The sequence below is a fragment of the Chrysemys picta genome, chromosome 9, assembly GCF_011386835.1.
Source record: "Chrysemys picta bellii isolate R12L10 chromosome 9, ASM1138683v2, whole genome shotgun sequence".
Classification (NCBI taxonomy): Eukaryota; Metazoa; Chordata; order Testudines; family Emydidae; genus Chrysemys; species Chrysemys picta.
In genome coordinates, this window is record NC_088799.1 from 103,807,248 (window position 1) to 103,832,978 (window position 25,731).

At 53.7% G+C, this 25,731-nt stretch overlaps 1 protein-coding gene across 8 annotated transcripts in view; it reads left to right on the forward strand.

The window, feature by feature from the left end:
- The window catches only part of DLG3 (discs large MAGUK scaffold protein 3), a 167,499-nt gene that overhangs the window by 99,119 nt on the left and 42,649 nt on the right, over positions 1–25,731 (forward strand). For 6 of the 8 annotated variants that reach the window (XM_005286019.4, XM_005286018.4, XM_005286017.4 and 3 more), the window contains 5 exons: positions 253–389; positions 2,498–2,642; positions 2,947–3,106; positions 13,615–13,771; positions 16,774–16,876. In XM_005286019.4, the coding sequence (XP_005286076.2) occupies positions 253–389; positions 2,498–2,642; positions 2,947–3,106; positions 13,615–13,771; positions 16,774–16,876 (702 nt within the window). Of the gene's footprint in view, positions 1–252; positions 390–2,497; positions 2,643–2,946; positions 3,107–13,614; positions 13,772–16,773; positions 16,877–19,828; positions 19,989–20,882; positions 20,940–25,731 lie in introns of those variants that run through there. The other 2 variants (XM_024099816.3, XM_005286024.5) reach the window with 2 other exon arrangements.

Here is a 25,731-nt window from a genome sequence, read left to right on the forward strand (position 1 = left end):
CGTACTGGCCTCTCCATACGTCCCTGTTTGCTCAGGGACCAGAGCCCACCATCCTCTCCATCTGCTCCATGTGCTTAGCCAAGCCCAAGTAACAGGTCACCAACAGGAGGAGCGGCATGAGAGCCTGGGCGGAGGAGCCATGGGGGGCGAGCCCATTGGCGCTGTAAATGCCCCATGTCCCCTGGCAGGTGTGTTCCACTCACCATCTAGGGACTTTTCAATCTCCCCTCATTGCCTCTTGTGTCCCCTCAGGACTAGGCTTCAGCATCGCGGGTGGAATCGGAAACCAGCACATCCCAGGAGACAACAGCATCTACATCACCAAGATCATCGACGGAGGGGCTGCCCAGAAGGATGGCCGGCTGCAGATCGGGGACCGGCTGCTGGCGGTGAGCGCACGCACCTTCCTCTGGGCTCTAGAGACCGAGAGAGGGAGGTGGGGATGTCTCTGTGAGGTATCTGCTCTAAAGCCCACTCCACCTAGCACTGGCTCTTGCTCCATATACAGCCTGGGCTTTCCATTGCTCCAGAGCCCCTTTCTCCCCACCAGAAGAGCACGAGCTCTCCTTCCCCAGGCCTGGGCACCAGGGGTTACATGGCTGTGCCCAGTGGGCAATGAGCAGGAGATGTTAGGTTGTACTCACTAATAATTAGATTGCCGTAAGGACAAAGTCCCAGCAGCTGATCCCCTTCAGGGCAATGGAGAAGGGACAGGGGAGAGCTTGTCGCAGAACAGACCGATGGGTAGTGGCTACTTTGCATCACTAGGTGACACAGAGCAGCTGGTGAATGTGGCCTGCTGCATGTAGGATTGTTCCCGGTTGTTACTATCACTGTTTGCTGACAAGGTGAATGTCCTGGTAGGGCTGGGGCCGGGGGCCCTGAGCGAATTCCCAAATATGACATTAATGACGTGCCTGAGATTTGATGTGCACTGACGTCAGGGAGTCCCACAGCTCCCCGTGGCTGGGAAGGGACCGCACTTCGGGCACTGACTAAACAAAGGGTAGTTTGAGGATGATCATATTCCAGTATTTTGGGATAGCGGCTGGGTGGGGCGGTGAGATGAGCAGTATGCAGACCCGGAGCGGGTACAACTGGCACCGTGAGGAGGAGTTTCTGTGTCATGAAGATAAACAAATACCCAGTGTGTAAAAGAGGGACAAGGTAAGTAGCCCGACTTCTATTAGAGGAAGGGACAAGCTGTGAAGCTTCACAGAGTTCTTCCTCAGGTCTGGAGAAGGCAACCAGCATGTCCAAGCTAACCACAAGGTGGGACAGATTGTTAAGCATAAGAGGTTCACACATGCTGTAGGAGACCACTTAAAGTGAAGTGGGCAATTAAGGGTTAGCGGGCAGAGGGGTGTGTTAAAATGGTTGTAATGAGCCATAACACAAGTGTCTCTATTAAGACCATGGTTCTTAGTGTCCAGCTGAGTTCTGAATGGAAGTTCCCAGCCTCGTCTCTAGGTGTTGTGCAGGTTTCCTGTGAGGACGAGGACTGGGAGATCGATACCGAGTGATCCCTTTGAGAAAAGTGTTCACCCACAGGTGGCGGGGTGTTTTTGTCTTATTTTTCTTTGTGAGTTCATTTGAGAGCATAGTGATTGTCGGGTTTCACCCACATAGTTATCATTGGGGCATTGAGAGCAGTGGATGAAGTACACCACACGTTGCGATAGGCTTGTGTAGGACCCATGGATTCTGAAAGGTGCGTTGTGGGGGGTGTTGATCATTGTATCAGCAGAGATGTGTCTGCAGGTTTTGCATCTGTTGTTCTGGCAGGGTCTGGTGCCACTTTGAGTTGGCATCTCCTGGTCTGTGTGGAGCTTGCTTCTGATAATGAGCCCGGTGAGGCTGGGGGTTGTTCGAAGGCCAGAAAAGGGGATTCAGGAAAGACTTTTTTAAGGCTGTGGTCCCCATCAAGTCTGAGTTGTAATTATTTGATGATACCCCAAAGAAAGGCTTAGGCAGTCTTAAGACAAAAACACCCCGTCACCTGTGGGTGAACACTTTTCTCAAAGGGATCACTTGGTATCGATCTCCCAGTCCTCGTCCTCACAGGAAACCTGCACAACACCTTCTAGAGACGAGGCTGGGAACTTCCATTCAGAACTAGACCTGAGGAAGACCTCTGTGAAGCTCAAAAGCTTGTCCCTCTCTCCAACAGAAGTTAGTCCCATAAGAGATACCTGGGACCAACGCGGCTGCAAACAGCAGTGTTTGAAAGGCCCAGTGAATGGCTGTACTTGCTGCATGCTGCCTGGGAATCAGACTCTAGCTGTCTCTGCAGCTGAGCTGCAACCCAGCACATGCTATTGAAACGCCACTTGGAGACGCATCGTATCCCACTTCACCAGGGATGTATCAATGAAACAAAACTGGGATCATTTGAACCCAGTCCTTTCTCTCCTCCCCGGCCCCTCCTCTGCCTCTCATGCCTTTCCATTTGTTTCCTCCGTCTCCCTTACCACCCCTGGCCCGTTCTCTCTCGCAGGTGAATAACACGAACCTGCAGGACGTGCGGCACGAGGAGGCGGTGGCCTCTCTGAAGAACACCTCCGACATGGTGTACCTGAAAGTGGCCAAGCCTGGCAACATCCACCTCAACGACATGTACGCGCCCCCCGACTATGCCAGCAGTACGTACGCCAGCCTGCCAGGGGAGCACAGCTGTGCCACAGCGCCAGCGGCGGGAGGGGAAGGCCACAAGAACCCTCAGGGAAGGATGTAGGGGTTGAACAGCAGGGCCAAAGGGAGAGGGGCATGTGAGAATGTGAAAGGGGATGGGAGGGTCTTGGGGCGTGGGGAGCCCCACAGAGTGCGGGGCACTGTAGGGAAAGGTGCATTAGCCATGGGAACACCGGGCTCTTGCTCCCTTGTTGTATACCAGAGCAGCCGGGCCCAGGACTTCTGCTCCTGATTTTGTCTTTTCCTTCTCTGCAGCCTTCTCAGCCTTGGCCGATAACCACATAAGCCATAACACCAGTCTGGGTTACCTCGGCAGTGTTGAGAACAAACCCACTTACCCAGCCCCCCCACAGGCGACCCCATCTAGGTACTCGCCCATCCCTCGACATATGATTGGGGAGGAAGACTTCACCAGGTGAGCAAGGGCCTGAGGGTAGAGACAGCTCCGGGAGCTCTCCCCCTCCCTCCCTCTCTTCTTTTCCAAGGGATCTGTGGGTGGAGTGAGAATGTTTATTGACCCAGTGAATCCGTCCCCAGGCCTAGGGCCACAGGTGCTGAGCTTCCTTGCAGCAGGTGCCAGCACAAAACCCCTATTTGTCAGTGGGTTTAGCATTCTTTAAACGTCCCTGGGGCAGATTCTGCTCCCTCAGGCCTGTGGAAATCCTGAGGGATAAGTGCTAAGCTAGAGAGATCGCTTCAGTGGCTCTGACCCCATTTCCCATGTCCCTCCCATTCCCCTTTGCCCCCTCTGTTCCTCTTTGAACTCTTTTGAGACTTAAGTGCTCCTACGTTTCTGATTCTTTGGTTTTCATTTCCTTTGCTCATTAAAATCCTGTAAATGCAAATCACATTTATGGTGGAATCCCACACGGGCAATTCAGGCCGTTCCCCCGCTCAGAGCCCAGGGACGCTCCCCACCAGTGCACTGAAACCTGGAGATGATGCTGAGGTCCTTCGGGAAGATAGTGGTGTAAAAATGTTGGCAGCCCAAGTACATTTCTTCATCCTGGGCCACGCATGCGTCTCTGCTTTGAGAGTCCTGGGTCTTCAGAGGGCTCCGCTGCCATCTGTTCATGCCCCAGGGATTCTGCCAATGCTGTAAGCTCTCCTGCTTCCTGCCTGTCACTCGGAGGTTCCTCGCGCTCATTAACATCATACACAGAGCAATTCAGCTGGGTTCCAAGTGGTGCCAACTCTTGCCTCTCTCGCAGTGGAGCAAGGAGCAGAAATGGGTCTTGGGTGAGTTTGAAGTAGGAGGCAAAGCTCTTTGAGGCAGAGAAAGACAAAGGGCTTTAGTCACTGTTACTGTGATTTGCTACTCTCTGTCTTCAGCATACAGCTGGGGTTGGTTCAGGGTTAGAACTGACTTTAGTGTTTGGTAACAGCAGGGCTACAATTGGCTTTAGGGTTGGGGTAACGGCAGGGTTAGGACCGGCTCAGGGTGGGGGTTGGGGTGAGGGCAGGGTTAGGACCGGCTCGGGGCAAGGGTGGGGTGACAGCAGGGTTAGGACCAGCTCGGGGCAAGGGTGGGGGTGAGGGCGGGGTTAGGACCGGCTCAGGGTGGGGATGGGGGCGATGGCAGGGTTAGGACTGACTCGGGGTGGGGTGAGGGCAGGGTTAGGACCGGCTCGGGGTGTGGGTTGGGGCGACGGTGGGGTTAGGACTGACTCGGGGTGGGGTGAGGGCAGGGTTAGGACCGGCTCAGGGTGGGGATGGAGGCGATGGCAGGATTAGGACTGACTCGGGGTGGGGTGAGGGCAGGGTTAGGACCGGCTCAGGGTGGGGATGGAGGCGATGGCAGGATTAGGACTGACTCGGGGTGGGGTGAGGGCAGGGTTAGGACCGGCTCGGGGTGTGGGTTGGGGCGACGGTGGGGTTAGGAGCGGCTCAGGATGAGGATGGGGCGACGGCGGGCTTAGGACCGGCTCGGGGTGGGGTTCGGGGCGACGGTGGGGTTAGGAGTGGCTCGGGGTGGGGGCAACGGCGGGCTTAGGACCGGCTCGGGGTGGGGTTCGGGGCGACAGCGGGGTTAGGAGTGGCTCGGGGTGGGGGCGACGGTGGGGTTAGGACCGACTCGGGCTGGGGGTCGGGGTGATGGCGGGGTTAGGACCGGCTCGGGGTAGGGGTTGCCCAGCCTTGGAGCACGCTATTGGGTCCCAAATATAAATAATAAAGGACTGTAAATTGTCCTCACGTGTCCACTTCGTCTCACAACCTGACGCTGTTGCACTGTGGCAGCAGCATCACATGATGACGTGCTGGTCTCACAGCATCAGTGGATGGAGTGCTCCGTGTGGTGTGAAAGGCGATGCGAGGGCACACTGGGGTTGGACTGATGTGCGAGGTGAGGGTTGTGTTTCCTTGGCAATGGGAGATGTGCACACGCGGTGTGGATACAGCAGCCGATTAGCTGTTTCAGCAGGGAATGGCAGAGCTCCTATGCGTAGTATCAGTGATTTGCATTGCATTCGCTCCTGAGACCCCCCAACGCTTGGGGCCCCTTTGCAGCCCTGTGCTGTCGCTGGGCCCCGTCACTCGGGTCCTGGTGGCTGGGCTCTGTCCCTGCTTTAATTTCTCTCCCTGAACAGGAGCTCCTGCATGTCCAGGGCAGTGTGGAGTTCAAATTAAGTCAAGCAGTTAAATGCCTCCATCTTGCCCTGAACGTGCACGTGTGTCCCCGTACCCAAGGTCTGCAGCATCCCAGCTCCAGCTCCCCTGGGAGCCGTAACACTGGGGGCTATGACTGGAGGCTGTAGTGTATCATTCATGTTGGGCCCATTACTGACGGGCCTTTCTGTGTCAGACGCACATTCATGGGGACAGACGTGGGTAAAGCAGCCCCTCCCCTCCCCTCCCTCCCTCCAGACCCTTAAGCATAGACTAGGCGTGAAGAAGCAATGAGTGGGCTGTTGTTTGTGGTGCAGTGCCAGTGACTGGCCACTAGAGGATGCTGCTGCATGCTGCAAAAGACACTGCCCAGGGCCATCGAGGCACAGACCCAGGGAGGCTGGCAGGAGCCGTGTCTAACGGCCGGTGCCGGCTGCTGCTGGATTCTCCAGGCTTTGATTTGTTGTGTGGTGGGCTCTGCCTAAGCGCGCGGCCTTCCTCGGCTACGCCAGCTTCACTCTGCGTCTCAGTGAGCTGCCTCCAGCGCTTGCGTTCTCCTCAGCCAGCCCTGCGCTCACCACCCATGGCAGACAGTGCCCACGTCGTGCCCCTGCTCTGGCTTCCCTCCTGCCCACCCCTCGCCCACTCAGGCCGGGAGGGACGATAGCGGTAATGGAAACCTATGAACTCGTTAGGCCGGGGGGCGGGGGAATTGTTCGCTGGAGAAGTTCTATCTGGGTAGACACCAAACAGCAACTCATCCTCATGTACCATGTGCAGCAAAACCACCGTGACGCACACAGGGCCCTGAGCGGGAGCCAGCCCAGTCTCCACGTGTGTTTTACTGCTGCGTGACTAGCAGTCACCTCTAGCCCGGAGGGCAGCTGGGGTCTTTCTTTCTGATGTCACAAGAGCTCTGGTAGCCGACTGCTCCGTTGAGTCAGCCCTGAGCCCTGTCCCTGCCTGGGGCGGCACTGCGGGGAGTGGTGTTGATTCAGGAGGAGCCATTGTTCCTACCGTTAGCACGGACCCCAGTGCCCAGCATGCTGCTAGAGGGTGCTGTACTGCTGAAGGCAGTTGGGGGAGCTTGGGGGGTTTTTGGCGGGTGGGGTAAGGCATAAAATCAAAGTCCTGGCCTTTCTGTAGTCATTAAAGACCCCACTGCATTTTGTTTGATACGAGGGTTGGGGCATTAATGCTGCAATGTGCTATTCACTAACTGCATCCTACTCCCATATGAGCGTAAGAGAAGAGAAGTGAATCATCGCTGAGATCTGTTGGGTGGGATAAGAGACTTAGTTCTTTGGGCTTTATCCTATTCTTCCTATCTATCTCTCCAGGTTCTTATAGTGTGCCCTTTGATGGGATCTTGTCCTGTCTTTCTCTGAATCACCTGGGGCTGGTCACTGTTGGAGACAGGATACTGGACTGATTGGAGCACTGGGCTGATGCAGAATGCCTGTGCTCTTGTGTTTTCCTTCTGTTTCGCATTGGAGACAACAAAAGGAGAGCTGTACGAAGCCCAGGAGATCACCTTTGTATAGGCACAGCTTTCAGCTCTTGGCCAAGTCATTCGCCTATTTACAAACTAACCCCTCCAGTCCCCCGTGCTGCCAGCCACGTGACGTTTCCATAGGACTTGGCTGAGATCACTCTGTGGCCGTGCCTTTGTGGGGACGAAGCGTTTACATTAGGCAGCTGCCATCCATTACTCCAAGCAGACACTTCAGATGTGGCTTCCAAAGCCAAGAGGGAAAGGGAGCAACTGAGAGGAAATGCACCCAGACCCGCATCCACGGAGTGGTTCAAACACAGCTAGGGAAGCAGGGTTAAAGGTGCTGCCCTGATCTGGCCAGTCAGTGGGGATGGGGCCACACCATGTCAGAACTCTGCTAGCCTCATCTAGTTGAGTCCTGTCTAGTCTGAGGTGTGGTTAAACCCTGGCTGCCTAGACCATGTTAGAAACCTTTTTTGGTGGACCTGTGCTAAACCAGATTAAAACCTGGTTCCTTTCCTTGAGTCCTAGCCTGATATAGACAGTCCAGAGACAGAGGACACGTGAGTCCAGCCATGCAGGGCTAGCACAGGGCAGGGTATTTGGGGCCAATCCTGATTTGAACAAAAGGGGCCATGATTTTGGTGCTGTCTCATTCCAGCCCCACGTGGGTGAGTCACTCCGTGCAGAAGAGGCCATGGCTGTGCCAAGAGGTGAGACGCTAACAACGAAGTGTTCTTCCCAGAAGTTGTGCAGTAGCAAGAGACACTCCATGGTCTGCAGCCTCCCCAGTCCCCTGAGCCCAGGGCAAGTGGGGCCGGACTTGGAATTTCACATCATAGGCCTGCCATAGGCTCACCATCCAACCGCCTTGTGGCATGCCCGGCATCCCAGCAGCTCTTCCTCAGGATTTCAGTGGCCTGGCATGGTGAAGACTTGGCCTCTGGCCAGGCCCCAGGATAGTTCCACCCCTTCTGGGTATCAATGTCCCAAACAAATAATGTCCAACAAAATAAGAGTAATCAACAGAACATCTTTCGGTACATCTGGACTCCTCTTCTGTCTCCCTCTTCTTCCAGAGGAGCAGCTCCCAGGGCTTCTCCCTGGAGTCCCTTGGCAAACCCGCAACACCAGACAAAACACGTACTCAGCAACGTCTACCTGTGTCAGGCTGGAGCCTTTAGCCCATCTTAGGCTCGCCTGTTCCCCGCTCTTCTGCAGAACATCAGCCCACAGGGCGACCCCCTGGAGCTCTGCTCCTTTGTCAAGGTTCAGCACAGGTGTTCTCTCCAGCCCTGCGGCTTTGCCATGGTTCCCTCTCTGCTTGACTCCTGCCAGAGCAGGGACTCCAGCCCACCTCTGCCCTGGGTCTCCTCCCCACTGCTCTGAACACCTTCCTCTGGACTGCGCCCTAGTCTGACACATCTCCAGCTGGAACACACTCAGCTAATAGAGCTCTCTATTAACCCCTTCTTACCACAACGGGGTTTATACTCCCCCTCACACTGCCCCCTCCCCTCAACCTCCTCTTCGCAGTCATACCCTTCCTGCCGCAAAGCCTTTCAGCCACACTGGGTGAGGCCCAGGCCTGCCTCTCTCTGAATGGGGCAGTCTGGGCCTGGACTAGCCTGTCCACCTCCTGGGGCAGGGACTGTTTCTACGTCTCCCCCCCCCCCCCGGAGGGTTAATCGTCTCCATAGCGACCCTGTCTGTTAGTCGGGGTGTGGAAGCACTGTGGGGGGAGAGGCCTTACCTCAGGAGAGGTCAGCCTCCCTTCAGGAGTATGATGCAGCCTGCGGGAAGGAGGAGAGAGCATCTGAGCTCCTAACACCCCAATTCAAAGCCATTAACACAGGCTCTTTGCAGTCAGCGCTGGTGCTTTTGCCTGGTTTCCAGCCCTGCAGCCTCACCCAGTGGGGAAGTGTGGCAGGGGGCCATTCCTGGCCCACAGGGAAGGCTAGGGAGGACACTGACTGAACTGAATGGACAGCTGAGCAAATGCTGGCTGGGGCATGGCCAGAAAAACAAAGGTCCTGCCCAGTACTCAGGGCGCTCTTGGTCTCAGACAGCCGTGTGAGACACTGCCAGGGACAAGGCCTCTGCACGGGCACTTCAGTCCCTTGTTACCAGACAAACCCAGTGTTCAGAGTGGAAGCTAGAGAGAGAGAAATCAGCCAAAGCCTCAGGACCTGGGTGTCTGGGTGTCTTAACTCTGTGCCTGCAGGATTTACTCAGGGCCGGCCCTTGTTCATGATAACCTGCTTACCACTGGCACAGCACTTTCCATGTTCTCTGCCCAACTTCCCATCCCCACCGTCAGCTGGCTCCACCGCCGCCCCCACTCCACTCGCCAGCCGTGCATCCGGCTGCTCCGCTGCCTTGTACCGACAAGCGCCCCCACATTCCACTCTCTGAATTTCCAGCGCAAACTTAGCCTGGCGAGAGCAGCACCCCCATCTTCCTCCAGAGCCCCACCATCTGCCCCCAACTCCCCAGATTAGGCCAGGAGAGCGGGAGGGGGGGACTGGGGTGGATTGTTTAGGATGGGGATTGGGGAGAGAGGCGTGTTGGGGTGGCAATTTAGACTAAGGGGATTTGGGCTCACCACATGAGGGTAATGTTCTCTTTTGACAGACGTTCAGAGGGTCTGAATACGATCACTTTAATCTGATGGGTTCTTTTAATGCAGGGTTCTTGCACTGGTGATGGGGTGTGAGGGCTCTTGTGCTGAGCTCTTGTGCACACAGCTATGTGCTAGGGCAGCAGATAGAATGGTGGTGTCTGCTCTCCTGATCTGCCTGGACAGGCAGCAGCCAGTCCTCCTGTCAGTGTCAGCTGACCGTGTGAGCACTGCTCTAGGTGAACAGTCAGAGGCTGTTGGTACAGCAGATGGTTGACATGAAACAGGTGTTTTTGCCTGTATCAGTGAGCAGTGTACTGGCCCTTTGCACTCCGGTACTGCATGCTGATTTGGCCCCAACTGCATAGGGTTTGACTGGCATTTTGATGCCATTGCACTTCTGTATTCTAGGGGAAGGTGCTGCTGAGGGGCCTAGGGTCAGTGCTGGTGGGAGAGGTTAACACGGGCCAGGATGTGTTATTGGACAATATTCCAAGTATACAAAGTAAACTTGCCAGCTTAGCCCTTTGTTCCGCACCTTGGCTTGGATGATACTGGCTTTGCCTGCGAGGGCAAGAATGGGTTAAGTCCATAAGGTCTAAGCAGAGTGAAGTAAGTGCTGAAGTCTGTGTCCTCTCAATAGCTGAGTGCGGGTGAAGAAGACGCGTGTCCTGCAGCAGCCCCAGGAGAGAGAAGGCAGAGATAAACAGAGCAGGGGGTTGAGAGCTGAGAGCATTCAGAACATTCCTGTTCCTCGCATGCTCAGTTGGGGAGCAAGAACCAGGCAGGGAAACCACAGGCAGAGCGCGCAGCACACCAATGTTCACTGTTAACGTCTCGTCATCCATGTCCTATGGGGGACCCCCATCTCTCTCTCCCTCCCGGCAGCAGCCAGGCCACAGGAAGAAATGGGACCAAAGGTACTGTTCTGTAATACCACTTAGTCTGAGCTGATGCAGGGAAGGGGAGTGGGACCATTGTCCAGGCAGCGAGGAGCGTCTGGGAGAGGTTTCCGGGCACAGGGTGCGGTGCCTGGCTGGGGTGATACCGGAACTGACCGAAAAGTCCTAGCTGTTCTATGCCTGGCATTTCTGCTTGTGCCAAGCCTTGGTATAACCTAGGAGTTAACGATGCTTGTCCTGGAAGGCAGACAGGAGTGTGTGCAGCCCCGGTTAACATCAGCTGGATGTAACGCAGACACAGAACTGGAGTTAGGGGGTTGTGTTGGGGGAACGCTAGCCCTCAGTCTCTGTGGTTTTGAGCAGTGGTGGGCGGAGGTTTGTACTGAAGTTTACTCCACTGAAACAACGCCTCCCTGCAGTGGGACAGGGGGTCTGTCTGTCAGCAAGACTGCAGGGCACTGGGACTTACAGACTCCAGCTTCTGTAAGCAGAAGACTAAACACTCCAGGTTGGACACAGTGGTTTAGATGCCGCAGCCAAACAAACTGCTCTCCCCGCTGTCTGAGAATTCCCAGGGTCACAGAGAACCAGCCAGCTGTGAGCCCATGGGCGCCAGCCTGGCCCCCTTCCCTGCAGCATCCTCTCTGCAGAAATGCCACAGTGCTTTAAGGGCTGCTGCCCTTGAGCCACAGAGATGGCAGCTTTCGGGGCAGGAGGGGGCAGCCAATGAAGTGAGGTCCAGAGGTCCCATCCAGTCCATCTCCTAGGGGCCAGGGCAGGGTTGTTCTCTATTGAACATTTACTAGCATAGTGTCGTGAGCGGTGGGACCCCCACCCCTTCCCCTGGAGACAGTTCCATAGCTGGCTCTTGTTCCCCGTCAGGGCTTGGCTTGAGACTCTGCCTTCCTTTTTCCTTAATTCCATCACATTCCTCCTAGTGCCAGCCCCCCCACCCCACCCCAGTCCCTGTCCCGCCCGCACCATGGGGCCTATGCAGGCCTGGGGCGAGAGGCTGCAGCCCAGGCCTAAGCCCTCCTTAGACATCCTACTCTTCCTTCTTTCTTTCCTTCTCTTGCTCTCCCTCTCATCTTACTAGCTACTTCCTGTAACTGTCTCCAAGTGACATTCACCCCAGTATGGGGAGGTGGTGGATGAGGGACCCTGGCTCTGGGCTCCCTCCCAGTGTCCCTCGCTGTAAATCCTGCTGCCAGGATGTGTATGTCAGTGAAGGGGGAGAAATCTCCCTCACACCTCATGATAGTGGAGCCTGTGTGTGTCCCGTGGGGCTCGTGGAAAAGGCTCCCCTGCAGCCTGGCAGCATATTGCCCAGGCTGCAGCCTTTCTGGAGCTCCATTGTAGTGCCCAGAGTCGAAGTCCTTCCCTGTCCCAGCTCTTCCCCTCTGTGCGCAGAGGGGCCTGTTCAGTCCCCTGAATCAGAATCTGAACCTTCCTGCACAACCAAACTTGACTTAGGGCATGAACAGGGTTCCACTCTCCCTGTCTGGCCTGGGCTGCTCTTTGCATGGCCTCAGGGTGGTTAAATCCCATATGTTTTACTTCTCTGAGTAGTGTCCTGCACAGGGATTACTGCCACTTTAACATGTTCCTCCACAGCAGATGCTCTGGCTTCATTCTTAGCACGTCTTGGGTATTTCCATCATCTTCCTGGGTAACTTTAGAGATAAAGTGTTGTTAAACTCTCTGATGGATCTCAGCGTTTTGGTATAAATTTGTTCCACTTAATGCTTAGTATTTTCCTGAGGCATTTGCTTCGAAGGCACTTAAATGTCTGTCTCCCTGTACCTTTGGTGAATTTCCAGCTTTCACATCCGTATGTTAAGACAGAAATAACATTTGGGCTCCAGATTTGTAATTTGTATAGATTAGATTTTCAATCACCAAATCTTGTTTAAGCTAGTAAATCAGCATTTCTCAAACTGGGGGTCTTGACCCAAAAGGGCGTCACAAGCCTTTTGTAGGGGGGTCACGGTATTGCCCACCCTTACTTCTGTGCTGCCTTCAGAGCTGGGCGGCCAGAGAGTGGCGACTATTGGCCGGGCGACCAGCTCTGAAGGCAGCACTGTCACCAGCAGCAGCACAGAAGTAATGGTGGCATGGTATGGAGGGAGGGGGTCATCAGAGCCTGAAATATTTTCAAAGGGGGTCCCAGCAGAAAGAGTTTGAGAATCCTTGTGGTAAATGCAGCTGCTGCCTTGCCAATTTGTGACATTATTGCTTTCTGGACATTCCCATTAGCTTGCATGTTAATACCAAGGTATGTGAATTGACTCACTTCTTTCTTCCTTTGCCTTCCAAAGAAATGCTTGAGTTGGTAATTGCTGGGGTTCTTGTTCAATTTGTTTTTTTCATAATTAACTATTAATCCCATCTGTTTTGTGATGCTGGACAGTCTAGTTGAACTATCCCTAAGAAGGACGATGTCATCAACAAAATCTAGATCTTCTAGTGTATTGCTGCTGAGCCAGGCATTACCTGTGTTGGATTTGTCCTTAAGGAAGTCAATGGCAAAGCCAAACAGGAGAGATGACAGAACACATCCATGCTTGACGCCAGTGTCTGTGTTAAACCATTGACTCACATCTGCATTTATTTCACCTGGGCGACCTGCACCTTGATATAAAGCCTTGATAAAGTTCATTATTTGTGTTAGCATTCAGTAGCACTTCAAGATGTTCCAGAGGGAGTCGCGATGGAAATGATTTTGTAAAATCCATGCCGGTGCTAAGGAGTGGGTTTTGCCAGTCCGTGCTCTTTGCTTATTCTCAGGGTGAAAGTCTGGCTGGCATAAAACTGCCTCCCAGCTCACTGCCAGGCAGCCTTAGCCTGGTGGCATGTTGCCCAGGCTTCAGCTTTTCTGGAGCCCCATTGTAGTGCCCAGAGTCAGTCCTTCCCTTCCCTTCCCCAGCTCCTTTCCTCTGTGTACAGAGGCCTGTTCAGCCGGCTGCTGAGCTCCAAACGCCTCCAGCCCTTGGCCCAGATCCTTTGACTGACGGGAGCCCTAGGCTCCAGCCTGTTGGATGGTGCAACTCCCAGCACCTGCTCTGTGATTTGCCAGCCTCCTCATTGCTGGCTGATGAGTCGCAAGAGGCTGAGCTTGGGTGCAGGGGAGACTTCAGCCCTGCCGGATTCCAGGTGCGTCAGGAAGCTCTCGCCCTGCTGCGCTCAGTGGCTTTCCTTCTTTCTGCACAGCTGGAAGCACCAGATCCCAGGGCACTGCAGTTGACTTTGTTGGCAGTTGTGCCCTCCTTTCTCTAAATGTCTGATGTCTGTTCACATAGAGAGCCCCGGAAAATCATCCTGCACAAAGGCTCCACTGGACTGGGCTTCAACATCGTCGGGGGAGAGGATGGAGAGGGGATCTTCGTCTCCTTCATCTTGGCTGGCGGCCCTGCTGACCTCAGTGGGGAGCTGCGGAGAGGAGACCGCATCTTGTCGGTGAGTCCTGTCACTGCTGCTGAGAGAGGCCTTGACCAGCTGCAGGGCTCGTGTGCCAGGAGCTGCTCTCGCTGTTATAGCTGCAGTATGTCTAGCAGTCTGCCTCTTCGATCTGCCTGTCTCCCCTACCTCGGGCATTTACAGAGCACCTGTCCCTGGCCTCTAGCAGTTCATTTGATCTCCTTGTGTTTTGCATCCCTAGTTATAATTCTCAGCAGTGCAGACACAAATCCATCTGATTCTGACCCTTTCCACAGCAAAATGAGGCTGGCCAGGCAAAGCTGGGAGAGTGAAGCTTGGATACCAGGCCCCATGATTGAGCCCCAGCGGCTGAGTCCGGACAGCAATGTATGCAGTCCTGCTGGAGTTCCCAGTCACAGACACGTGTGTTTTCATTCCTCAGCTCTCTGTGTGCATGGGGAGCTTTGCAGTATGAAAACTGAGCAGTTTGGCCAACAAAACCCAGATTCCCTCCCTCAAAGAGTGAGGAGCCCCAAGGTGCAGATGGGGGCACTAGCACTTTGTGCTCAGGGTAGCTGTGTGTGGATGCTGCCTAGAAACCATCCTTTCAGCCACACACCAGAGAGATTCTTTAGGGGGGTTCTGAGCTTGGCCTGGCCTGGCAGGTACATTCCATCTCTCAGTTTGGCCCCTGCCACTGGGGTGAGTGTATTGAGTGTATTGATTCCATGCAGATGAGGCCAGAGCAGATCTGGGGGGCTGGATTTTCCTCCTTTCCCTGGGGTTTTGAAGATCCCCACCAATTTATGCCCTTACCTCACAGGGACCAACCCACAGATGTGACTCCCAAAACTGAGCAGCAGCAAACGCTGTAGAGCAAGGTTCAAATTCCCCATCCTCAGCCTGACCCTGCTGTTCCTAGCACCACTGTCCAAGCTTTTGCCAGCCCAGGGAGGGAGAGGCTGAGGCTAGGAATTACAGCTGAGCCCTGGGGCAGAAACGCAGATTGCCACAATGCTTGGGAGGGGAATGATTCTCTCCGGGTGTGTCTCCACAGCAAGCGAAGATGTAATCGTAGAGCAGGGAGGCATACCCACGCGCGCTTCCATCTAGCTAGTGCAGGTGCGGTGACATGGGCCAGCAACCGGAGTCTAAGCCCCTGAGAACCTAGGTGTGTATTCAGCTCACCCATGGGACCATGTCTATGCTTCTAGAGACCTCGGTTCGAACACAGAGCAGGTCTCAAGGGAGTTTGGAATGAAATCTCCAAGATGCCTTTGTTCCCATCATAAAACAACAGTACTTGGCGTAACTGGCCTGGGCTGAAATTGCAGGTCGGGACTGTGGAGGCGTGGCTAGAAGTCCAGGATGGGACTAGCTGGAGGTGCCTTGGCAGACCAGTGAGTAGGAAGCTTGCACAGCCCTTGCCTCCACTAGCCCTAGCTGCTGGAGTTCTGCATTGCTAGGGAAGACATCAGTCCCCTGAAACCCAGGCATGCCAGATTCCGAGTCATTTACTCTAATGGGGTTCAGCTGGGAGCTGGACTTTGAGCCGAAAAGATCCCCGGATGCAGCTGAGAGTTTGGCCCTGAGCGAGCTAGTGGGAGGGCACTGTCTGGGGAGCAATGCCCTGATGTCTCCTCCTGGACAGCGCATGGGGTGGGGCGGGGGCGGGGGCTCTCAATCATCTGGGTGAAGGAGGACACTAGTGTGATCCGAGAGACTCTGTGATAGTATCTAGAGCCGTTTTGGAGAGGGGTCCGTGTGTGTGTGTGTGTGTGTTATTTGTAATGGTTTCCTGTTTGGCTGCTGAAATGGGTGTGTATTGTTCCTATCGGCTGTTGCTCTTATTCAGCCTGTAGTTTGGAGTGCTAGTCCTTGTCTACACAGGACAGTGTTTCCGTATGTGCTAAGGTGTGAATTCAAACTGGTCTAGTTATACTGGTATACTCCACCCTCCCCATGTGGACACACTATACAGGTATAAGAGTAACTTTTTACATATAGCTTATGATGCTTGGGAAGGGTTTAAGAAAGCCACTCTTATAATGGAGTACGTGCCCACACAGGAGGACTGTATAACTAGATCAGTGTAACCAGTAAATCTTTTCCCTGTAGATAAGGCCTTAGTGATGGGAAAACCCCTTTCTCTCTAATGCATGTGAATTTGTTACTGGTAGGTTGTAGATATTGGCCTGACCTCCATGGGAGAAACTGTCCCTCCCCTTCAGCCAACTGAAATGCATTTTGCATCCACACACAGAAATATTTCAGTCCGTTGCTAGGGGTGTAGCAGTCACTGCAAGTTAACCCAGAATTTGTAGAGGTGACCACCAACTGAGTTTCAATCGCTGCAGTTTCAATCAATCCAGAACATCTCGCTGGCACAGACAGAGGAATGTCAACGCTGACAACTGTCACCTTTACCTTCAGAGCTGTCAGCTCCCTCACAGGTTTCTTTCAGTTCACCAGCAGGCAGTCCAGGGGAAAACGGGTGCATTCGCAGGACGACTCCCTCCCTCAAAGAGTGAGGAGTCCTAAGGTGCAAACAGGGGCAGTAGCACTGTGTGCTCAGAACTGTGTGGATATAGAACCCCGAATGGGGGAAGTGAGCACCTTCCCCGGGCTGTATAGGGGGTGAGTGAAGCCATCTTCCCTCTGCACTATTCTCAACCAGCAATCTACTTGTGGTAGCCAAACTGCAACTTGCAGAGAGAGAGAGAGCTGTGCAGGTGTATCGCCTTGGCTAGGACTGGAGTCTGGGGTCAAGATATAAATGGGGGGGTTTCTAGTGGTGTTGCAGAGGGATCAGAGAAGGAACTTGGTCACTGATCAACAGTTGGATTGCTTGCTTAGTATCTCAGGGGGACGTTAGCTAAGGGGATTATTTCTGGAAAGGGTCTTCTGAGCAGAATGTATGGAGCAGACTTGAGAGGGAGAGAAGCAGGTCTCAGCTGGTGAGCTGAGGACAGTTCAAGGCATTGTGGCTCTCAGCTGCCCTGTCAATAACTAATTGGATTCCCTCATTTGTGTTTGGTCAGGTAAATGGTGCAAATCTACGGAATGCAACTCACGAGCAGGCGGCAGCAGCTCTGAAACGGGCAGGGCAGACAGTGACCATCATCGCTCAGTACAGACCTGAAGGTAGGAAATTGCTGAGAGTGCTGACGCCCACTTTAAGGCCTGGCTGTGGGGCCCCATCCCTTATACGCTAGTCCCAGCCAATCAAATCAGGGGCCCCAGCTCCAAGGTGATCCTTAGTCTTTGGCTTTTCACTGTGGCTATGTCACCCTGGCTATTAGATGTGGGACTGGAGTGCTAAGTCTAAAGGCTCTTCAGCTGAATTTGCTCCCCCCTCGATGGATGCTGCCCAGTGTTGTGTCATTGGCCTACCTCTAGCAGGAAACATATGTTCCTCCTTTGCACAGATATTCCAGCAGCCTCTCCTTTTTTGTCCATATATGGAATTGGAAGCACTGGCAGCTACGCCTAGTGGTGACTTCTGCAGACGTTCCTGGCTCTCGAGTAGGCTGTGAAGTTTATGTTTCTCCATGTTCTAGAGGTCAGGCCTAGCCTGTGTGTACAGACCAGGACACACGGTGTCCCTGACATGCTGGTTTTCTTGCCATCAGATCTGGCTGATGATATGGTTCAGCTGAGGTCACAAGGTCGTTCAGGTTTGCAGTCCCCATCATCCTCTAGTCAGAGGTGGAGAACCAGTCTCCATCCTGAGTGCAACTGGAGAATGTCCACTACTGATGGATGAGAATGGTGCTTTTATTGCTCCTGTCCCCCTCGGCGCCTCCACTCCTCTCGGTGCACTCCTCACTCCTGCCCCCTTTTTGGCATGCCCACCACCCCCGCCCGCCTGTCCCCCACCCCTCTCAGCGCACCTGCCGCCCCTGCCCCTCTTGGTGTGCCATCCACTCCCAAGTTGTCGCTTTGAGGTGTCAGATCCTGGTGCAAATCCCTCATATCAAGACCGGCCACTCCTCCAAAACTGCCTGTAAGCCCAACTCCGAATCAGGGTGGATGGCCTAGAACGATGAGCCCTCCTACCTATACTGCCCACGGGGATTCAGCAGCCATCGGGTGCCAGCTTAGATTATACTGCAGATGTTGGGCTAGCCTCTTCTTAAGGTAGCCTCAGAGGACAATGACATGCCAGTGGTCCTAGGCCAGACAAGGACACTCGCTTCATGTATCGTTCCTGATTCCCTCAGCCTTAAGATTGGTAGCAGGTTCACAGACTATTTACAGTGTGCAGGGAACTTCCAAATGTGTGGAAACATGGGAAAGAGATTCAACTGCTTTACCATCCCTTGTTATATCTGGCACAGTGGAGTCCTGGGGAAGTAGTCAGGTGTTTGAGTGAGATTCAGGTGTTTAATAGAGCAAGTAGATTAGCCCTTGGCAGTGTCTTCTCTCCAGGTCAGCATGGCTCACTGGCCTGAAATACTGGTGTTTAATAACTTGTTATATCTGGGAGCCCTCATCCTGCCCAGGGTAATCCAGAGTCCCTGCAAATTAGCAGGACTTCATGTGTTCAGAAAATCTATTGGAGCAGCCCCTGCCAGGTGAAGCAAGGGGCCATGAAGTAGACTAGGGCTGAAATTGGAGCCAGAGGAGAAATTCTGAATCACTCTCATTTACAGCCAGTCTAAAATCCTAGAGTCCCAGCAGGCCATTCTGAGTATGTCTACATTGCAGCTGGGCGCGACCCATCCAGCCTAGTTAGACAGACTCAGGGTATTGGGGCTGAAGCTAGTGTGCTAAAAATAGCAGCATGGACGTTGCAGTTTGGGCTCCCAATCTCATCCGACTGCTTAGGCTTGAGAGCCAAGCTGCAGGCCAAGCAGCAATGTCCACACTGCCCTTTTTAGCACGCGGTCTAGCTAAAGCTTCACTCGTCGGAGTTTGTCTCATTCCCAGCTGTAAACTCTTCTTCCAGGGGCAGCAGCCTGTTCAGTGTGGAGGGGAAGGTTCTACACAAAACAGACATTCCCGTGTCGTTTCTCATTTAATAACTTAGTTTTGCTCCAAGTCACTAGACAACTCTATATTTAACTAACACCTAAAGTGACTTTCACTAACTGTACCCACTCACAGTGGGGTTTCTTATCACCTCCCTGCAGACTGGTCATCTCCGCAACTCCACTGTCAAGGCTGCTCACTCTGGCTTTGTAGTTTTATTCCCAAGATGGCCCTGTTCCCCAATCAGCAACAACACAGTTTTGAGAAGTTCATCCTGTGTGTAACTTTGCTGAAGTTGAATTACACTCAGGATGAATTTGGCCCAGATACAAGGCAGCTCCTTAAAAGGAAATGGTGCATCTTGCATGAAGGGCCCAGGACTGTGTCTCTAATCAGCGGAAAGTCCCTTTCCTCCAGTGGAAAGATTAGCAAGTCCCCATCATGCTGGAACCAAACTTTCCTGCTTCTTCCGCCGGTTGTGTTACTGGACTCGCCGCACCCTGGCCCGCGACAAGCTTCCACTCCAGCTCAGAGGGGGAGTTTTTACTCCCTGAGGTGACGTCTGAGTCACTCGGATCCCCCCAGCCTGGGGGGCTGCCGCTTGCCCCCCGAAAGCCCTGCGTGCGAAAACGGCCCGTCGCTTGGGTCTGTCCTTCGCCCCGGGGAATGAACGCCCGGCCGGCCCGGCCCCAGCAGGTGTGGACGGCAGCGCGGTGCACCGATGTAGTTAGTGTGGTGCCAGTCTGCGTGTGAACGACCGGCTCCATAACCACCGTCCTTCTCCCGCCTGCGCACAGCGGCCGGGCGCTCGGGAACGCCCGCGGGCCGGCCTGGGGGGAGCCGCTCGGCGGGCGCTGGGCAGCTCCGGAGGGGGCCCCGGCCGCGGCCCGAGTCCCGGGGGGCGGGGCGGGGCCTGCATGGCGGCGCTGCAACCGCCTCACCAACCGCCGCCGGCCCGGGGGGCGGGGCCGGCGCGTGGAGGATCCGCCCGGCGCGCTGCGGGGGGAGGGGAGCGACCAGGCCGGCGAGACGCCTCGCACCGCCCGTGGTATGGGCGGGGCGTCGTATGTAAAGGACAATGTCGGTGATAGGCCGAGCGCGGGGGCGGGGCGGGGCTGAGGTAGTGAGCGGATGCTGATTGGAGCGAGACTGGCCTGGGGGCGGAGCCGCCGCCGCAGCCTCCCGCCCGTGCGGCTTTGTGTGCGGGGCCGGGACTCGGAGCCGGGCTGCTCCGGCGCGCGCTGCCATGGGGCGAGGGGCCGCCTGGGATCCGGTCTGCTAGGTGAGCTGGGGCCGGCCGGCCCCTCCCCCCGGACCCCCCCACCTCGGCCCTTCCCCCCCAGGCCCCCACACCCCGGGGGGCTCCCCCCGGGCCCCTCCCCCGCTCAGCCCCCCTCACCTCGGCCCTTCCCCCTCCCAGGCCCCTCCCCCCGGGCCCCTCACCTTGGGGGGTTCGGCCTGGGCCCCTCCCAGCCCCCCTCATCTCGGCCCTTCCCCCTCCCAGGCCCCCACACCCCGGGCGGCTCTCCCCGGACCCCTCCCCCGCTCAGCCCCCCTCACCTTGGGAGGCTCGGCCTGGGCCCCTCTCAGCCCCCCTCCCCTCGGCCCTTCCCCCTCCCAGGCCCCTTCACCCCGGGGGGCTCGGCCCGGGCCCCGCCCCCCCCCCTTACTCCTCCCGTACCTCCCCACACCCCGGGGGGCTCGGCCTGGGCCCTGGCCCCGCTCCCTCTTACTCCCCCCATACCTCCCACCCACCTTGGGGGGGGGTTCGGCCTGGGTCCCCCTCCCCCACCCCCTGGGGGGCTCAGCCACCCCCGCCCATTCCAGGGGGCTGCGCCTCAGAGCCCACCTGTCTGACCTGTAACCGCCCTCTCCCGCCACGGGCTGGGCTCTCTTGTCCCCACACCTGCCCAGCCGGCCTGGCACGGTTGGGCTGTGGCTGTAGGAATGAGCTGATTGCCAGTGAACTGACAGTCGCTAGCAGCCCTTTGCCTGCTGGGCTGGATGTCCCCCAAGCATCCCTCCCGGACACGGACTGGCCAGCCCAGATGTGTGGGGTCTAAGGGCCCTGGTGATGGTCTAGTCTGATTTCTGGGTAACACAGGCCATAACATTTCACCCAATGGTTTCTGCATCAAACCCACATCTGCTGGTTGAGTTGGACTGTATCTTTTAGAAAGACGTCCAGGTTTGATTAAAACGTCTACTGATGGAGAATACACCCTGTCCCAAGGTAAATTGATCCAATAGTTAGTTTTCCTCGATGTGAAAAATGTACATTTTATTTCTGTTCTGATTTTTGTTTAACTTCTTCCCATCATTGGATCTTTTTCTGCCATTGTCTGATAGATTAGCTTAATCCACAGGATTAAGTTAAACCGGAATAAAGCACACTCCACTCCATATGTAGACACTTCTGGAATTCAGGAATAGCTGTTGCACTTTAAACTCACACCCTACCTTGATCTGAATGAACTTTCAAGCGTAGGCAAGTTCTAAAGTCCAGCGTTTGATGATAGTTCATTTTTGTAGCAGAGCATAGATGCTCTTAATAAAATGCAGTTTGTACCCGCAAAAGAGTGCTTTTGCCAGTATAGCTTCTACTGGTTCCCCAAACAAATTAAGCTGCCAGTAGAAGCATATGTTGGTAGTATAACTGTGTCTGGAATGATTGTGTGCAGGTACATAAATGTCATTAAAAAAATCATGCCAGTAAGTGACATTTGAAGGTGCTTTAGCTGGTTGTATTGTAGCCTGTGGTGCGCTAGGCTTTAACTCTTCCAGTTTACGCTATATCTTCGCTGCCAAAACAAGTGATCTCCCTGGGGGAAGAAAAAAAAAAAAGCCATCTAACTTGCAATAGCTATCTTGCCGTAAAATCCTAGTGGAGACAAGGCACAGGTAGATTTCAGCATGTCCTGAAGTGAGCACTGTATCCCACTCTCTATTGGGCATGTCTTGGAACCTGGTAGAAACCTTTGGGTATCCTGCAATAGTGTAATTTCTGAGCTCTTTGGGTTTAGCCTACTGTCTTTCTCCTGGGTGTAGGGCTGATGGGTGCAGGGGGAGGGGATGGTTAAGTGACATGAGCTCTTCTGACTTCTGAAGGCTGTTCCTAGTGCCCCTTGCTGATGCTCAACATGGCTTTGAAAGAGGGTGGGGAGGTAATGGGCTTTACAAACATGTTGAATAGTTGTTGTAGTCCCTTAGAGGGCTCTTCTGGCGTCTGGGGATGTGTGCAGAGCTGCCATTTCTAGGGGGCACTGGGGCTATTCCTGTCTCTGAAGCAGGTGCTTTAGTGGCTGTGTCAGCAGTGAAGAGGTACTCTCTGATGCAACAGCTGGCGCTGCTTGGTGAAATCTGGAATCTGTGTGCTGCTTGGGAGGCGATACTGTTGGTTCTTTCTCTGTTTACTGGAAGCAGAGTTTGTCGGGGAGACTGAGTGGGGGTGCGGATGTTTTGTTTCTGTGACGGGAACAGTAAATATAGTGCCACGGTGATGCTGAGGAGAAGCCAGCAGTGGACTCCCATGAGATCCTGTGGAGAGGCAAAGCTTGCCGACAGCCCGGGAGATTGGGCACAGAAGAGGAAGAGCTGAGCCTGCTAAGTATGTGGCTCTCATCCCTACTTAGTAATGTGCTAACCTGGTAGCTGCTGTAGCCCACAGAATAAGCTGTCCCTGAGCATGCTGGGCTAGGTTGTTTCTCTCCAGGCTACTGCCACAGGGGGACAGCTCTTAATGTATTCATCAGTTTTCAATTTTCAGAACCAACTGCTTTCAAAGTCCAAAAGGGGCTGGAGGTCTGTGTTCAGGGGCTGGATCCCTGCGAAGCTTGAGCAGGTGGTAGGAGTCTCTCTTTAAAAGATGCTAATTAAACATTGTTTTTAAAATTAACAGATTTGCCTTTAATCCCCTCACAAAGGTGTTAGCAGCCAAGTGGTGCTGCCTGTGCCAGGCTGAGTGGCAGCTATTTGGCAAGGCAATTAATCCGAAGTGTCCCTGAAAAAAGGGAACAGTTGGGTTCTGACACCTTACTTTGCATGTTGCTGGGCAAGGCAGCTGTTAGTTATCTACTGACCCGCTGAAAGGAATAAGGACAGCTGCACTATGTCAGAACCATGGGCCATCCTGTCTGGGCACCAGCAGACCCAGGAAGCTTGTGACTGAATGTCCTCACTAGCCATACAAATGGCTAATGCTTTGTTGAATCCTACTGAGCTTTTGGCCGCCATGATATTTTGTCGCAGTTAGTTCCATATTCCATGAGTTGTGGCTTTAAAATACGGATTTCCTTGTCAGTTTTAAGTGGTTCCCTTTGATTTCTTTGTGCCCTTATTCTTGTATTAGGAGTGTAAGAGGAGCACCCAGTCTCCCTTCTCTTTGCTGTTCTTCTATACATTACTATCACACCCCCTCTTAGTTTTTGTCCTCTCTGACCTCTTTATTCCTTTTCTCTTCATATGGAAGGCTTTCCAGGCCATTGATCATTTTTGTTGCCTTTCCTTCTATTTCTTCTCTCTCATTTCCAAAGCAGGTGTTTTGGGGGAAATGTTCACGTGATCCCTTCTTCTGCCACAAAGCCCATCTGTGAAGGGAGGTGCAGAGGCTTTCCCCAGAGAGGAGCATTTTGTGCAGCCCAAGGAGTATGGCATGTGGTGATGTTTCAGGAAGCACTTTGTGCTCCTGTATTTCAGGTTCAGTTTGCATAGTGAGATTTGGCAAAGAAACAAGCAGGTGTGGGCTGAGCATTTCTTAAATTTAGGAAAAGGCAGAGTGAGATTTTAAAATAAGCGGCTGGTCACAAGGCTATATGTTGTTGGGGTTTGTAGCCCATGGCCTTCATATACTGTATGTTGTGTGTCAAGTGTCATAATATGTTGGCCCCAGGCGCACACATGCATTAAGACCATTAGAATGATCTGTTGTCTGCTTGGAGAAAAGCAATGATATCTCTAGAAAAATGTTAGGGATTGAAGAGGTGAGCAGAGCCCTAGACTGCTGAGGCAAGACAGCCAGATTCTGACCCACGTACTTCCTCTGGGTCAGAATCTGCTTGTGCTTTGCTGCTTTCAGTCCAACCTAGGCAGAGAGGACAGTAGGTATTTGGGTGTGTGGGATCCTGCCTATAACTAAAACCAAAAGTGGAAGGCCTGGCTTTCTGAGGCAGTCAGGATCTCTTTAACTCATAGGAGGTGCGGGGAGGCCATCCTTTGAGAGCAGTTAGAAGGCAACAAATCAAAGCTAAGAGTAGTAAGCTGCTAACCTGGATAGGCCAGTGTAGTGAGTATCCCAGTGCCTCCTCCTAGGGATGGCAATAAGTTATAAGGAAATGCAAAATAATATGTCCAGATGTTCAACAAAATCACGGGTCAGCATTACAGACGATAGACTGAGAGCTCAAAAGAATTGCGACCCTAAGAACAATCCTAGAGAAGGAGAACCCAATCAGAATGGCACTAGTAGCAACAGTGGTCCCTGCTTATGCACAAAGAAAAGGGAACAGTAAACCAAGGAGCAGATGTGAATCCATGATTGAAATGGACATGGATGCAAGACACAAGCATTTAGAAAGCAGTGGATATGAACTATCCCTGTTCAGAGCCTGGCAATGCAGACCCATAGGAAGGAGCTGGCAGAAACTTACCCTTATCAGCAGAGATCCAGGATCTGCAAAGTTATCCCCTCCAAGCCCCGTGTGATTGCAGGAGAGGCTTAGGGTGCTTGCCCGGGGCTGTGGCTTTTTCATGCTGATGAGTGCCAGAGCTTGGACACAGAAATTCTGGATTAGTATTGACACTTAAGGTACGTCTTCACTACCCGCTGGATCGGCGAGAAGTAATCGATCTATCGGGGATCGATTTATCGCCCCACTTGACGAGACGCAATAAATCGGTCCCTGAACGTGCTCCCTGTCGACTCCAGAACTCCACCAGGGCGAGAGGCGGAAGCGGAGTCGACGGGGGAGCAGTGGCCATCGATCCCGCGCCGTGAGGATGCAAGGTAGGTCGATCTAAGATACGTCGAGTTCAGCTATGCTGTTCTCGTAGTGGAAGTTGCATATCTTAGATCAATTTTCTCCTCTCTTCTTCTTCTTCTTCTCTCCTCCCCCCCCCCCCCTTCCCCCCCCCCCCCCCCCCCCCCCCCCCAGACCAGCCCTTAGTCACTTGCCCAAATCTCAACAACTTGTGTATCATCTTAATGCCAGGAATTCTTCTTCTCCTCACCCCAAACAAACAGGTCAAAGATAAAATCATGGTGAGGCAAGTTACTTCTGTCTTCTAAGCACCTGTGCATAGAGATGCAAGCTTGGTGCAAAGCCTTTGGAGGTTACCTAAAGTCTTCTAAAAGAAAAAGCCACTTCCAGGTGCTGTTCTGTGTTGCGATTCTGAAAGGAGCCCTTTCATGTTTGTCTCTCTTCCTGTCAACTTTGGTTTCTATGGACACAAAGGCCAAGATTTTGACAAGGCCATAAATATCCATGAAGGAGTTATTGTCAGGCATGTGACCCAAGCCAGGGGTGCCTGTTATTTTAAACTTTAAGGTCTTTACTGTGGTGACTCTTCCTGCAGCTGACTTCAGAAGGGAACGGGAAACCATGGAGCGGGTACAGTGATTGTTTTTGGTTTGGTTTGGTTTTTTTAGAAAGTCACATGGCATTTCTCAGCATCATGCCTCAGCCCCTCTCCTCCAAACATACTGAGTGGTCCGTGCCAGAGGTGCATGCTGGATGCAGTCAGGGGAAACTAACGAATTAACCCCAAAGTTCAAAGGGAGAGAGAGGAACAGCAATAAAATAAGTCAATTTTAAAGCAGAAAAAAATCGCTGACTGTAACTTTAGCACAAGGCAAGTCACAGGTTCCGTAAGTGAAAGCAAGGGACTCTTTCTTCCCTCTGCAATGAGGCTGCACATGGATGGTCCCAGAACATACAGACCTGTTCCGTGGAGTCTGAGGCTGTGGCAACGTACTTAGTAAGACTTCCCACCTCTCCTCGGAGTACCGTGTCCCTTCCCTGGCTTTGCAG